The sequence below is a fragment of the Anopheles aquasalis genome, chromosome 3 (genome assembly GCF_943734665.1).
Source record: "Anopheles aquasalis chromosome 3, idAnoAquaMG_Q_19, whole genome shotgun sequence".
In the NCBI taxonomy this organism is placed as follows: domain Eukaryota; kingdom Metazoa; phylum Arthropoda; class Insecta; order Diptera; family Culicidae; genus Anopheles; species Anopheles aquasalis.
The window spans coordinates 11340001-11354633 of NC_064878.1; the positions used below are offsets into that span (position 1 = coordinate 11340001).

The following is a 14633-nucleotide window of genomic DNA, read 5'->3' on the forward strand; positions in this document are numbered from 1 at the left end:
CACACGGGCCCTGGAGCCTGGAGCAACCAAAGCAGCGATCGTCCGGGCCTCGGATCGAAAAGGTTGGCGGTGTAATTTTACAAACCGACCACCCTCGGCGTGTTTTGGTGTCTTGCAAGATATCCAACAGCCGCATGCAGTGGCGGGGCGTTTATCTTGCGCGGAAAAAGAGGAGGAAGAGAAGGAGCGACGTGGTTTGGTGACGGTTTATACGATGGAACCTGAGCTGGAAATTTACATTCACCCCGGCACCGCCTATGGCCACTGAATTGTTGTGTGCGAGGCAGTCTGTGAGCCATCGCACATTTTAGCTTACAGCCACCCCGAATGAGGGAAACCGATAGTCAGGAGAGTAAATCCAATTACTCAGTCCCGGTTCCCGCAGGTTCATGAGGTCGGTGGCAATCGAGAACTGGAGGTTTCTGTTGAATCACAACCACAGCTAAATTTTCATTCGCCTGAAGGGCGTAGCTAGAACTTGTAACTAATACTTCTACGATTAAAACATCTTGCTCTGCAAGTAGATCTGCTTGTGGAACTCATTTAATCCTTGAGTAATATTCTATTCTATTATATCCAATCTTAAAGCAATTCCTAATAGTTAAGAGAATCGAGGGATATTTTGAATCTGAAATAAGGAAATGTTTATTACAGTATCCTGGACATTCACCTGGATGTCATTTACAGATTATGTCCTTCATCTGGTTATCATTGCTAGCCAGCATCCTCGCTCTGATGGCCATCTATACACGGCTGGTCCTTCTGACCCCTCATCTGATCTGAATCCAACCGCTAAACCACTAACCACTGACCGAGACACCGTCCTCGGAAGCCAATCGAGCATAACGGCGCAACAATTCCGGCTTGCCTGTGGTCCACCGACGGTCCAAATTGTCCAACATTGCATTGCACATCATGCAGTTCATAGCAATTCCAAATACCATCATCCCAAAGACGCTCATTAGAAAGCGTACCGCATACAGGTTCGCTCGGTCAGTGAACCAGCTTCATTCCGTGTCCAACCGCCCCGGACCGATGTAACTCCGGTGGTAACCACCGGCATCCGGAGCCACTTAGGAATGTAGTCCTCGAATTGTGTGGCGGGAGAAGGAGGGGGGGGGCATGATGATAAATTGGATCGCTAGTGCTACAGCGATTGGAGCGACGGTTTCGGCCAGTTACACGGCCGTCGCCGACTTTGCTAATTGACCGTTGGTTGACCGCACCCCCCTCCCCCTTTCGAGTAACGTGCGTTCGCAAAAGCCGAGATATGTCGACGATCGATGGAGCCGGTGCGTGTTTGATAATTAATATGATGCTGAAGCGAATGGAGTGAGATGATTGGAATGCGTTTGCCAGAGAGTTGAGGGGCGGAGGAATTCCAGACAGGCCGATGTTGTTACCGATGCACACACGCCATCGGAACGCTCCACTTTGGGCACTGTTGCGCTCTTGATCTCGAGCCTTCTGGCCTTTGACATCGCATTGCTGGAGAGATTCCACGCCAGGCCAGCATTTCTAGCATGTAGTGCTGGGGACATTCCTTACCTCCGGTATTACCGGTTTTGCGGTGGAAAGGGAAGAAGGGAGAGTGTGTTCGGTAGCTCAATTTGATTTACAAGTTCACATTGATACTCTACTATCGTGGATATCGTTGCTCTAATCAAATGATGAGATGAACCGTTAAGCAGACAGTTGAGAGATTCCGAGAAGCGTTCCTGGATTATGGTTGCCTTGTATTACCCAATTACCGTGGATTGTATTCTGACAATCGGATTCATTTTCTCTATTCCTTGCTACCTCCTTAACTGTCAATCATCATTTGCAGGAGGCCATGCCATCGCCAGAGGCATCCTTCGCTTTTCCGTCATGTGCGCACAGGATGTCGTAGTTTGTTGTTATTGATTTTGTTTACTTATTCGTCCGCAGTGTGGTTCTAGCCGCTTGGTTCAGCATCCTTTTTGCGATTCTTTATTATCCTTCTTAGGAATTTCCCTTTGTAGTTTACATATGGTCGCAATATGGGTGCAGCATGTTGCAATTTGTTTGTTCTCGTGGTGTTTTATGGAGATGTTATTACCTCGAGCCTACTTTGTTCGCAAAGGGTATCCTTTCCGTATCCGTGACCGTAAATTGGCATAGAACTCCCATACGAACATTTGCTAATTCTGGCTAGGCCTGGTGCAACATCTGGTGACAGTGAGCGAGGTCGTTTCAACTGTGATTCTCAATACAATGGTATACAAAATTTTATATAAGAAGTTCTAGGGACCATAAACGTATTGCAACTCTTGGAATCGTTAGATCGAGTTGCTGGTCACAACTGCTGATCGATACTTGAAAGAAAAGGCATTTTATTCAGATCCAGACTTCATCGTTCCTATCACAAGAATCACAAAAAAATGTTGTTTTTGATTCGGAGATTCGATACGGAAACGATTCAGCCGCTTGCCTCTATTGAGCAGATGCGGCAATTATCTTTCCGGCCATCTTTCCTCCACCGGAATCATCTTTGAATCAACAAACCCAAACGTCTAAGCGCCCAATAGCGCCTAACGTAGCACATGATGACATCCGCAAGAGACCGTGCTAGATTGCTGACAGGACAAGGAACGGTGCGATAAATGTCCGGACAGTCGGAACGGAAAATTGGCAAAAAAGCGCTCCAACTCACCGTCGAATACTGAATGGCGGTGCTTAGGCCACAATCCACAACCGTCGGTCGGCATAAAGAAAGGAAAAGCACAGGAATGTCCCGATAAAGCTCGTTTCTCGAGCGCTGAAACCGACTGCCACAATAAATCTCGAGTCGACGACAAAAAACCATACCAAGTAGAAGGTGCGAATGAATAATCAAAAATGTAAATATTTTCCTGCCTCATTCCCAATGCTGCCGCGTTCTGCTTTGTGCAATAGACAACTGAACTCGTTTGGATAAGCTGGATCACTCCGAAGGGAATTGGAAATGGATCGAATCGAACCGATGAATCAAAGCCAAAGATGGACGTGATTTATCCTATCTTTGAAACAGGTTCGATAAATGATAACATTCACTTCAAAAGTACCAGCACCAACAAATCTCTACATTAACATCTGCTCTACCGCTTCAGCTAGCTTCCTGAAAGCCTCTTTAACGCTGTTCCGTGAAGTGACCTGTTGCAAACCGTCGGTTTCCAGGCTAAGTTGCTTATTAATTCAATTTGCTCTATGAAGAGCAAACCACAGTGGGTCAAGGGCCATCGCTGGATGAGGACGAATTCATCGTAACAAAATACTAGCTAGCACCGTGGCCCTCGGTTGTCACTTGCAATTCATTGCACTCACTCGGCAACAGAGGTGCGACCGTGACTGCTACACTCTGGTGGCTAGCGTAGCTCGCCGGGTTTGTGAACCATTTTAAAGTTGATGCGCCCTGAGGCACTTGAGAGTCCGGGAAATGGAAAATAGATGCTGCGACACAAAACAACTCTCGACACAGTGTCCAAAGTGGCCATTCGAAGTCAAACCGGCAGAGCAGATGAAATGCGAATCCACCAAAGGGAAGTGTGACCCAAGGGTTTCGAATGAAGGGTTTCGCCTCACAAAAAAAGAAAGCTCCACACGAGTGTCCCCTTCATTACTGTCAACATTAGTGTTTCGGTTTCATTTTCGTTTTTTTTTTTTGTATCGCGTTCTTTGGCGCCACTTTCATTGGTGCTGCTTGTTGAGCAATACTCTCAGCGTTGTTGCGGAGCATTTTCCGCTGTGTTGGATTACGTTTTTGTTTTGGGTTTCATGGTTCACAGGTACTTAACATGGTAAAAAGCGTTGACATTACTATTTAACGAGGAAAGCTCTCTAATGCATAGTGATTAAGTTAGAAACATTCGAAACACGATCATAGTTTTCTTTTGTTTTTACTTATCATGTCCTCTTACTTCATTTAATATTCTAATTCCTTTATGCTTCTTTTCATTGTATTTCTTTTACTTTTGGCATATAATGATTTTCTTTCATCCCAATTCGGTAGAATTCTTGCCATATTCGCTTATTTTGCGCCTTTTTTACCCGTTTCACGGTTTCTTTGTGGCTCCTACTTTTTCCTTTATTCCCAGTTTATATTCTTCTCATCGCGAATTGTCCGATCAAAGCAAGGATGGAGAAGAGTACGCCGCATTTTTCTAAACGAACAACATTTTTCCCGCCTTTTTTGTTCTGTCCCGTCTGTTTTCTGTCCTCGGGCCACTGAAGCTGGGGTAGGGTAGACTCATTAGCAAGGTCAAAGTTTGGTCCCAACAATGTTTTCCCAAGCCCAAGTTGCGCGCCAACGTTTTCGTTGGGCATGTCCAACGTTCTGGTATATTGTTCTGACACCATGGTTTGTTTTGTTTTGTCGCTGTCCAAAATGGCCATCAAGTTCAGTTCTTTTCTCTTCCCTACGCTTTCCTCTTCCTTCTTTTTCATTTCCGTCGCCCTACAGCTTGCTCTCCGATGGGATATTCTAACTTTATTGTTTTATTATTCTATTTCCATGTGATATTTTCTTCCCCGGAACGGCCTGCGTAGCCTGTACGAGAGCGCACCCTGGTCAGTGGAAGCCTGGAGTCGACCGTTCGAAAGCTGTCCCCTGGTGGCCACCCGTTTGGCCGGTGCCGGTAACACATCGACCGTAAGCTCCAACTCGGTAGGTACTCGTGCTCTTGCGATCACATGCTGGGCTCTATTCCGGCTCTATTTACCCACCGCCCCCACCCCTAATCGGTCCTTGCCGCTTTCTCTTGTCCGCGCGTGTATCCCTTTCCAGAGTACACATTCGAGCGTGTTCTGCATCCGGTGCGGTACGACCAGAGGCGTCGTCAGCCATTGGCTGCGCTCCGAGACGAACCGCGATATGGCGACGTGGGCCCGGGTGCTGGTACAGGGCTGCCATAATGCCATCATCTGCCAGCGGGAGTTCTCCTTCCGCTGTCTGTTTCAGGTAAGTGTTTCCTGCCGACGATCCGGTCGGCAGCGAAAAACCATTAGCTACCATCGACGGAGATAGTGCTCAGAGGGGTGCGTTGTGGCATAATGCGTTGTTGAGATTGAACCTCACGAGTTTATCTCGTGCAGGCGAATGGACCAGGAAAGGAGAAGAAGGAAAAGGTGCTACATCTAACATTTCGAGCCGAGATATTCATTGACGAATCATCGTTCTTGGGGTAAATCGTACGATCCGATGTGCTAGACACAAGCAGCGATGTATCTTAAGAGGAGTCATTTAATCTTCCCCAAAATACGACCAAATATTCTTGAAAAGTTGTAGTTTATTATGGCATTTGCAAAAACATGTACATGTGGATAGTTTTTTACAAACAAATCGTCCAAAATGAGCCGTTTTTGGTCCACATCAAAAGACTTGCCTGTTTAAGCGACGAACCCGGTTGGATCGTAGTGTGATCACTTTTTCGACTTCAAAATGCTGCCAAAAATAGAAAAAAATGGAAATTCAACAAAAACTTAATGGGGCTTCCTGAATAAACTAGTAATCTATGAAAGGGTTATTGATTTGCATATTTCAGATGACCCACGGCAACGATTGGCACAGGGAAAGGTAGATTTTTAAAAACACGCATCTCAAAAATTGATGCCTTATACGAAGTTTTAAACAAATTTTCCCCAAATTACAATCAAATATTCTTAAAAAGTGGTACTTTAATATGGCATTAACTAGGAAGGATAAAATGAAATGGTTTCTTCACAAAAAATCGTCGAAAATGAGCAATTTTTTACCCGTATTAGCCGTAGCCCTCCTAAAGTTATGCTTAGTTTTGAGATTACGTAGCACATATTGCAAACTTTACTCAAATTTTGAGCATTTTATCATAATTTTGAGCAATTTGTATTTTTCAAAACCAGCATTGATTTTTTGCTCAGTCTTATATTCTCATTCGTTTGCTTTTTTGTCGACAATTGCTGCATGTTTCCGCCGTTCCCTTATTAGCTGCTTATGATAATACTCAAGCCTTAGCAGATCCCGAAAATCTAAAGAAAAGAATCATAATATGGGCCATACTTGAGTTGTTGAAAAAAACCGTTGCTCCAGATGTTTGCGATCCTACAGGATAGATCTCGTCTCGATCTCGGGTGTTTACAACCTAAACCGAGCAAATGAGCAACCGTTACAAGCTCAATGGGTGGTTTATGGCTTCTTTTTCATACGCATGCTCACACAAGGATCGTGTTGAGTCCTTGGAACTCTGTAGCGCCGGATAATGCATTACATGTGTTTGGCTTTCCTTCCACTTTCCTTTATGCACCCTTATTCGTGTAATGTAAATTACGATGTTTCTGTTCCTTTCATACGCTACTTAACATAAAAAAACTCAGTGAAGGCCTGTGGCATACGACTCTCATCACTTTGAAATCTCAAATTGGTGGCAAATTCCAAAAGCGAACAGAACCTTCGATCATTTAACTAAAATGTATTAGATAAGTTTTCGAACGGATTGGGCGCCGTAGCACACGTCAAACACCAGCAGGATGTACGATGAATGATGAGCGCTGACCTGGCACTTGGTTGTGGCCTGATGCTGATTCGCACTACTTTTATGACCTCTGCAAAACGTGCTCGTATTACATTCTGTCCTGGGATTTTGCACTATCTCGGCTAACCACTCGACTTACCGTTGCCCGGACCGTGATCGTCTAGATCTCGTTCCAGATTTTATGAACCTGCTGCGACGTGCTCCACTCAAGCAAATAGCAGTTCTGCAGGCAGCAGACGGACAAGAGCGTTCTGATTGAAGCAGCTTGAAATTTGCATCCGTTTGCAGTGCAGTAGCAGCATCAGCATCCCTAGTTTGCATTCCTTTTACGATGGTTTGCGACGTGTAAGGCTGATATTGTGTGGTCTGCAAGCGCATTCCAATCATAAACTGTGCAGAAACTATCCCTTTAATTTAACAGAAAAAAAATGGTTTAACTTTGAGCTCAACCAATCACATGCTGATGATCTTGTTTACTATAATAAGGACACGGGGTGAACCAGCCTATCTGCCAGTTTCTGCCATCTATAGCGCTCGCCCAACATCGAAACTCCTTCCACTATCGGCTGACGCAATCCAATCTGTCCGTGATGCCCAGGGTCGGATGGCACTAATCGTTACACTAACGCGCTTGATCGATTTCACTTTAATATCCAATTTGGGCCCTACGCCATCGTGTAACTTGGGGTCTCAGGCAGGGCACGTCTAGCTCTATTAATTAAAGCCTATTCTCTGCCTTTGCGTTGGCTGATGGAACCAGGTAGCTTTCTCCTACCTAGCCATCATCATGTCCTTTGCATCCAGGCACTAGCGCCATTCCATTAAAGCGCCTCGCTCCATAAAGACCTTACCACGGCTTGTGGTGAGCTCGATCCGCAACGGAAAGGGTTTTGGAATTTGGCAAACTTTTCTTTCGTCGCCCTTCTCCCCCAGGCCAAATGCGTGATCGAGTCCACCAGGTTAATCGTCTGTTTCCGCTTCCAACACCAGTGGCGCTACCGATGGCGTTCCAGTTCATGTCGAGCGAAATTATTCCTCGTCGTTCCCGGGCCATAAAACACCTTTTTTCTAGAAAGTGACCAGTCTCGGTCGCAAAAAGGCTGCAAATCGTTGGCATAACCCCGTTCGGAGTGTTTCGCAATTTCCGGTGAGCGGGGATTAAAAAGCTCGGGAATCGAATTTCGCGTTTGCGCGACTTCCCGCTAAAGTTATTAATTGCTCGATAGGCTGGAGCACCACCACGACCACGACCATACCACGGATTATGGGTATGGCCACCGGTGCTATTACCAGTCACGCACTTACGATCCAATCATGCAGAGGTGGTGCACACCAGGTACGGCAGCCTCTCTCTGTCTTTTCGGATGGTAGTAACTTCTGCAACTAGTAATTCCATTTGTGATCGTGGTCCACGAGGATGAATCCGGAAATCCGGGTACGATAAGCTATTTTTAGACACCGGCAAGGGAACACCAACCCAGTTGGCAGTGTCCTGGTGGCACCAAAGAGCGATGGAAATTACTTCCGCCGGTGATTAGGATGCGCCATCGCGGATGTGCCACGTATTAACGTCCTTTCTCTCTCTCTTTCTCTCTCTCTCTCTCTCTCTTTCGCTTTCACTCTCACAATCGCTTTCTCTCACTTCCATGACCACCACGCGAACCGCGGTTCTGTGTGTGCACGGGTTGGCGCGACAAAATGGTTTCCCTGTAATCGAAGCAATCGCAGTGTGTCGTGGTTACTGAGGGGCTCACACGCTCGGCTACGCGGGAGCTACCTTGGATAGCACGCCAAACCATTAGCAGCAGGCGATGCACTTCCCTTCCAATCAACCGGCAATGGCGTCGCGCAATCGCCATTAAAGCTAATCGCATTTTGGTTATGCCCCTTCCGTTAGTGCACACGATGGTGGTAGAGCACAGGGCAGGGCGGGAAGGTAGATAATTAGTTTCCCGATCATATTCGATTACCGATGGAAAATCTATTTGCTCGACAGGGCATGGCAGAGAACTCCAGAGGAAAGCTTTCCTTTCTTTCTAGCTGCACCCTCTTCTTTTTTTCTTATTGTCGAGCAACGTGTCTTTAATCAAGAGCAGTGTGCCGTGAGATACCTGGTAGTTAAATGATCAATTAGTAAAATATGTGAATGAATTGTTAATATTCAATTCAAACAAGTTAACGTTCTCCTGCAACGATCACTAATGTCGTTGAACGTCACCAGAACGTTAAATACTTTGTCCGAAAGGGTTCGCACGGTGATCGCACCAACGCAGACGTGCAAGATACCTCATTCAACATTAAAACAATAAATAAATAGTAGAGCAAGAGACTCGAAATGATCGTAAAACTGCGGCGCAACGGATTGACGGAGAAGGAATGGGAGCAACAAAGCAAAAGAAAACAAAGAAACTGTAACCCTCCCTGCGTATCGATCGTGCCGACCGCCGATTGGACACATGAGAAAATCTTACAAATCCCTTCGACGAGATCCCGAATGAGCGAAGGTGCTAATGGATAGAACAAATCTAGAATAGGGAAATGACGCACGCAAGAACATGATGATGACGATGATGTCTCTGCTCTTGCTGCTTGTACAGTTGCACAAGTTCTTCCCTATTCCTGTGCCCGTTGGGTCTCTTTCGTTTTCACCCTCCTGCTGCGATCCATGTCGCACATTCCGCTTTCCACGTTCCTTCTAGTCATAAATTGTATCGAGGCGACCAACGCGGTTATTGGGCTGTTGGCTGCATAAGATCGAAACAATGTTAATGCTACAGTGAAGGGTAACGGTTTTGTCAATGCAACGGTGCGGGTGGTGTCCCATCTTCCAGAACGTTTTTTGGTGTCTCCGGGACATTAGTTGTTTGAAGGAATGGTTATTTACACTCAAAATAACCCAAATTCGAACCCCTGGGGACCGTGTTAGTGACTGTTATCTGATTTCACAGAGCATGATTTGAAGTAAAGCATTTTCGGATGCGAATCCGGTTCCTCACTTTGCCATTAGTAACATTTTTAATATATACATTTAATTTTTAACAAATTCAAGCTTAGATTTTTTAAATCTCTTCTTCTCAACTTCTTATATACATTCAATCCTGCCCATATGAATCTACTTCAACTCTGGTGAAGTCAAAACACATTCTTCAATAATTCATGCTCCTACCAACATTGACTTCGACGACATAATCTCAGCAAAACATTATGCCACAAAGCTAGAGCTAGATTCGATGCATAAATCATGCAAATACTCTCAATGCCTTACTCTGCCCGTTTTTTTTTTTTAATGTTCTACTTCCGGTTCTCTCTCCCTCTCTCACATGCCACTGTCACCCCGCACACAGGGTCGACCATGTCAATTAATAGTACACCTGGACCGTGGATTTACGCTGCTGGACAGTGGTCTCGGTCCTACCTCGAAGGCACTCTGGTCGTTCCCGTTCGACAAGCTGAAAGGCTCGGCCGACGATGGCAACAAGCTGCTGTTCCTGGATTTTCTCGGCCCGGACGAGGGTGGCGAACTGGTGAGTACTACTGTGCAGCACTCAGTGACATCGCACACCGATTGCATCCTTATTCTCTTGTTTCACACAAATCTAATCCTTGGCGTTCCGTGGCTGTAGCTCCCCCGGGGAGAGCTGTTGTTGGTTTTTACCCCAGGACCCCAAAGGACTAACCTTACTAACCGGTCTCGTTTCCTTTCGCCTTCGTTACAGGAACTGGACATGGAGTGCTGCCCGAAACCGGTCGTATTCGTCCTGCATAACTGTCTCTCGGCGAAGGTGCACTCGCTGGCCTAAGCACCGCTGGTGGACGTCGACGTGACAGACACACATACACACCTGTAGACACCCGGGCAGTTCGGGACAGTTCCGATTCGTCTGGTAAAGGGGTGTTGAGAGCGTCGACAACATCCGACACACCGAGCTTCCGTTCGTCCGAAGTAGAGTCTGCAAAGGCGCCAGGGAACTGCTGCTTCAGCTCCACTTTTACTTTGATGTAATCTGTAAATATGGTCCGCCACCAAACGATTCACCAAAAGAAAAAAAAGAAAAACATACACCCACAGTCTGTTAGTCTGGAGTACGGGGAAACGCATAATGTGCTGCCCCAGCGATGGTGCTCTCTCAAGGATTTATGCACCGAGTGATGGGCACCGAGAGTGAGTCAGTCAGCAAGCCAGATCAGTTAGTCAGCAGATCAGTCGTTTAGGAAATGTGCCGTGGTGCACTCGGCACGGCCGGAGTGGAGTAAACTTTAGAGCAAAGTGTTTTGTTTTCTGTTACTTGTTTGGGACCGCGGGCCACACAGTGCCGTGTTGTTCTGTTTGTTCTAGTTCTAGTAGCGTTGTGTCCGTGCTTGATGTAGCCAATCCGTTCCCAGGTTTTGTCGGTGCTATCCAGGTTGGTGACAGGTGCCGCAGCGCGCACAGTGTTGAATCATCTACTCGTCTTCTAATCTTCTGTTTCATTCTATTTTCCCTAATCTTTCTTTTTGATGCTGCAGTAGACACAACCGGTGCTCCATGCAGTCAACGTCGGTCTGATTCGCAATACAAAGAATGGAAGATTATTTGAGAAGTATTATTATATTTGAAGCATGAAACAGGAATGCAGGATGAGCGCCGAAGCATGTTAAGGGTCAAAATCTAAAGATATTCGTTTTCCTGTCTGGGAAAGGTTTCTCGAAACTAAACACACTCTTCCTACTTCCTATTTGGTGCTCCAGTAGAACAGCTGAACTATTAATCTCAGCCTCAGAGTGCAGCATCTTGTAGTTCGATAATGTTTTAGTGATTTTCAAACCACCCCGCCGCTCGTCGATTCATTAAGCAACAAACCTTCGAAACATGCCACAGAATCACAAACCTTGACGCCGGAGTGGCACTAACCGTAAGCAACTCACTTCGGTTTACAACTTTCCATCCAAATGCATAACACAGAAGGAAGGGGCAGTATTTAATTAAAGGCAAGACAAGAAAGTTGCGCTGAAACTTTGTCCTTTACAGTGGAGTGTGTCGCTCCATCACCTTTCATTCTCGCTCTCTTCTTGTGAGTCTCGGCCTCGCTAGCAAGATCTTTCGGACGACATTTGGAAGATGGGTTTCGGGAAAGTTTTTCCCTCCATGGATCTTCCACGAAAGGGGTTCCAGTAGAGTTCCGCTGAACCTGTTGCCGGGCACTGCATTTGCGAAAGCGCATTTTCCGTGTCCCGCGAACCCGCGTTGGCCATTACGAGGTGGAAAAGTTTACATTTGATGAGGCAACTCGACTCGACCGGGGGGGAAATTATCATCGATATAAACGAGAAAGAGACAAAGAGAGCGAAGAGATGATCCCTTTGATGGGATGTCATCGTCGTGTATTCACCGTGGCTTTCGTACGGTATGAAAGCGAATGTCGGTACATTAAGTACAAACGCACTTCACCACTGGCTTAATGGTGGTTTGTTCCACAAAAAGGCGCTTATCTTACCATCTTCTTCCTTCCAGTGGCAGCATTTACGATACAAAGTTACACCGATGTTCTTGCTCTCAAAATGTACTTTCACAGCGGCCAAATGATCCTTCGATGGCTTGAAGCCATGATGGACACTAGAAGTGCAACTGCAACCGACGAAACTTTGCTCTCGTCCCTCGGCAACTTTAGCTACAGCTACAGCCATCATTTTAATTAAATTAATTAACGGCTTCTTCCAAGCGATAAGATGCAGAGTAAACCGAGCCATTAACCGCTAGAGGAGCTGATGGAAGTCGAAAGAAAAGAAAAACAGTCTTCATCCGTTGGAAGCTATCTCCTCCCACTGTAGCCTTTTCTATCGTTTAGGAAAAAATGATAAGCAATCGGTGTTCGATGAAGCGTTTGGCACCAATATTATTTTGTTGAACCGTAACAATGGAGCCAGATTAGTGTTGAAGAAAGGCAAACCAGAAACCTGTTAAGCAATGGCATAGGAGCTTTCCTTAGGTAATCGTTTTTGAGAATGGGAGAAAAGATGGAATCGCTTGAAAGCAATCGAATATCGAGACTGGTGGTAACTGAAAAGGGGCAAGCGTTAATGGTTGTCACATGAAAAAGCAAACAAATCGAACTACGAGGGTGAATGGTGAATCGTTAAAAGTAAAAAAAAAATACCCCATAACCTGGAAATCATATTTGGCTCAGACTACGAGCAGACTCAGTCAGAACCACACTTCTCAACCCGTTGTCAACGGCAACGATTTGACATTTTCTACTCGAGGGCGCTGCTTGCCGGTGCTCGTCATCTTGCTCGTGGACCAAAGCAATCATTTGCAATTAACGTTCATCGAAGGATCTATCGAGCATTGGCTGAGAAGTGAAATAAAGTGAAAGAAAATATGAAAAAGAAAGAAATGAAAAATAAAAACCTAGATAATTTCCCTCTCCATCGCTCCAAATTCCCCCTTTACATACATAAGCATTAAATCATATCAACTTTCTAGAAAACGAACGAACGCGAACACTCACACGTAACGGCAGGAGCAGGATCAAGAATCTCGCGCGAAGACTAGTCGTCGGCAACTCTTTGGCAGCGGAGGATGGGCGTGCGGAGTTCCGCTTCAGAAGCTCCGCACCGAACCAGCTCCGAAATCGTTTTCACCTTCCTCTCTTTACACCATTTTTACCCTATAATCCCTCCTGGAGTAGCCATGAGAAGGAACAGGAGGAGAAGAAGGCAGAGAAGCGGGCGAATGTCTTTTTTCTGAGGGGGAGAAATCTGGGTATTTCTGAGAGAAATCGTACCTACAAACACACAGCTTAGAGTAATGTAAAGAAAGTAATATAAAAAAAAGATACAAAACATAGATCCCAAGGCACACTGAGCATTTCTTTGTATCGTCGTTCTGCGTGTTGCATGTGTATAGCGTGATGATCGACTTCGACGGTAGATAGAAGATCATTCGCGAACCGCACGAGGGAAAGCTCACCTTCAACGCTTCCCACCCGAGGGCCAGTCGGTGTCCACCCGTTTTGGTGGGCTGGGGATCGCTGTCTTGGTGTCGAGCTCTCTGTCTCCCTCTCTCTCTCTACTCCATGTATTTATGTGGTAACGATTTGTGGTGGTAGAAAGAACAGTGCGCCTACAGGAAGCCATTTTTCGAATTTCGAACTTAGAGCAAAGCAAAGGTCAAAGTCCAATGCTGGCCCTCGCGAAAGCAGAGCAAACTAGAGCAAAGAAACTAGTAACACGAACTGGTTAACGAACGACTATCCAATACGCGGCTCGGGCCACATTCCGCAAGCGCACTCTAAGATGAAACAGAACGCAGAACGAGAGAGCGAATTTAAATCAAAAAACATTTACATTACAATCGCAAGCAAACCAAGCAACCCAATAGTCGACGGTGTAGGTAAAAGTGAACGCAGCTGAAACCATTATTGTGTTGTGAAAACGTATCATTAAACTGGTAGCGCAGTGTATGGAAAATGGAAAAGAAGTCCGAAAATCATAAAGCAGACAAAGACGTGGAAAGAAGAGAGAGGAGAGAGGATGAAGAGATAACACACTAAAACCAAAAAACCAACTACACGCAGTGCCCACACTGGTGGAGATCTCCGTCTCCGTGCGCGTGCTGTTGCGTGCTGCTGCTGTGTATGATTTGTTAGGTTTTTCCTCTGTTTTTGTAGCCTGTAAGATGCGAACTGTAAGTTTTACAGTAAAGCGCAGAAAGATAGAGAAAGGGAGGGAGAGGTGGAGAGTAATGGAAAATGAAAAACGAAACTAACACATCTTAATAAAAGTACGAAACGCACGCGGCCAACATGTAGGCAGCGTGTGCGAAATCGAACAAACCAGAAAGTGTAATCAGCACTTGGCGATGTACCGGTGTGTGTTTGTTTTTTTTTATTTTTATTACACTCCGAAATGGGTAAGCATCAGTGTTGTAACTTGTAACTCACCTTTTCTCGTTATTGTTACAGCATACAAAACCTTCCGAAATCACGCTCTTGCACTGCACTCCGGTGCAGTGTAATGTTCTCCTTTAATAGCTCATTAAATTCTGTGCTAATTGAAAAATCAGAGAACACAACATACCACCACTATCCGGTGCTGCAGCTGCTGCAATCCATCACAATCCAGCACATCAATTGTAAGGCTAATCAA

At 45.7% G+C, this 14633-nt stretch overlaps 1 protein-coding gene across 6 annotated transcripts in view; it reads left to right on the forward strand.

Annotated features, from left to right (window-relative positions):
• Positions 1-14303, forward strand: part of LOC126577998 (beta-1-syntrophin) — a 104632-nt gene extending 90329 nt beyond the window's left edge. For 3 of the 6 annotated variants that reach the window (XR_007608370.1, XR_007608369.1, XR_007608371.1), the window contains exons 9-13: positions 4546-4663; positions 4784-4957; positions 9851-10030; positions 10223-13654; positions 13712-14303. Coding sequence is in view for 1 of the 6 variants with exons in the window: in XM_050240143.1 (XP_050096100.1) it covers positions 4546-4663; positions 4784-4957; positions 9851-10030; positions 10223-10306 (556 nt within the window). In the remaining 5 variants the exon portion in view is untranslated. Of the gene's footprint in view, positions 1-4545; positions 4664-4783; positions 4958-9850; positions 10031-10222 lie in introns of all 6 variants that reach the window. The other 3 variants (XR_007608372.1, XR_007608373.1, XM_050240143.1) reach the window with 3 other exon arrangements.
• Positions 14304-14633: the final 330 nt, after the last annotated feature.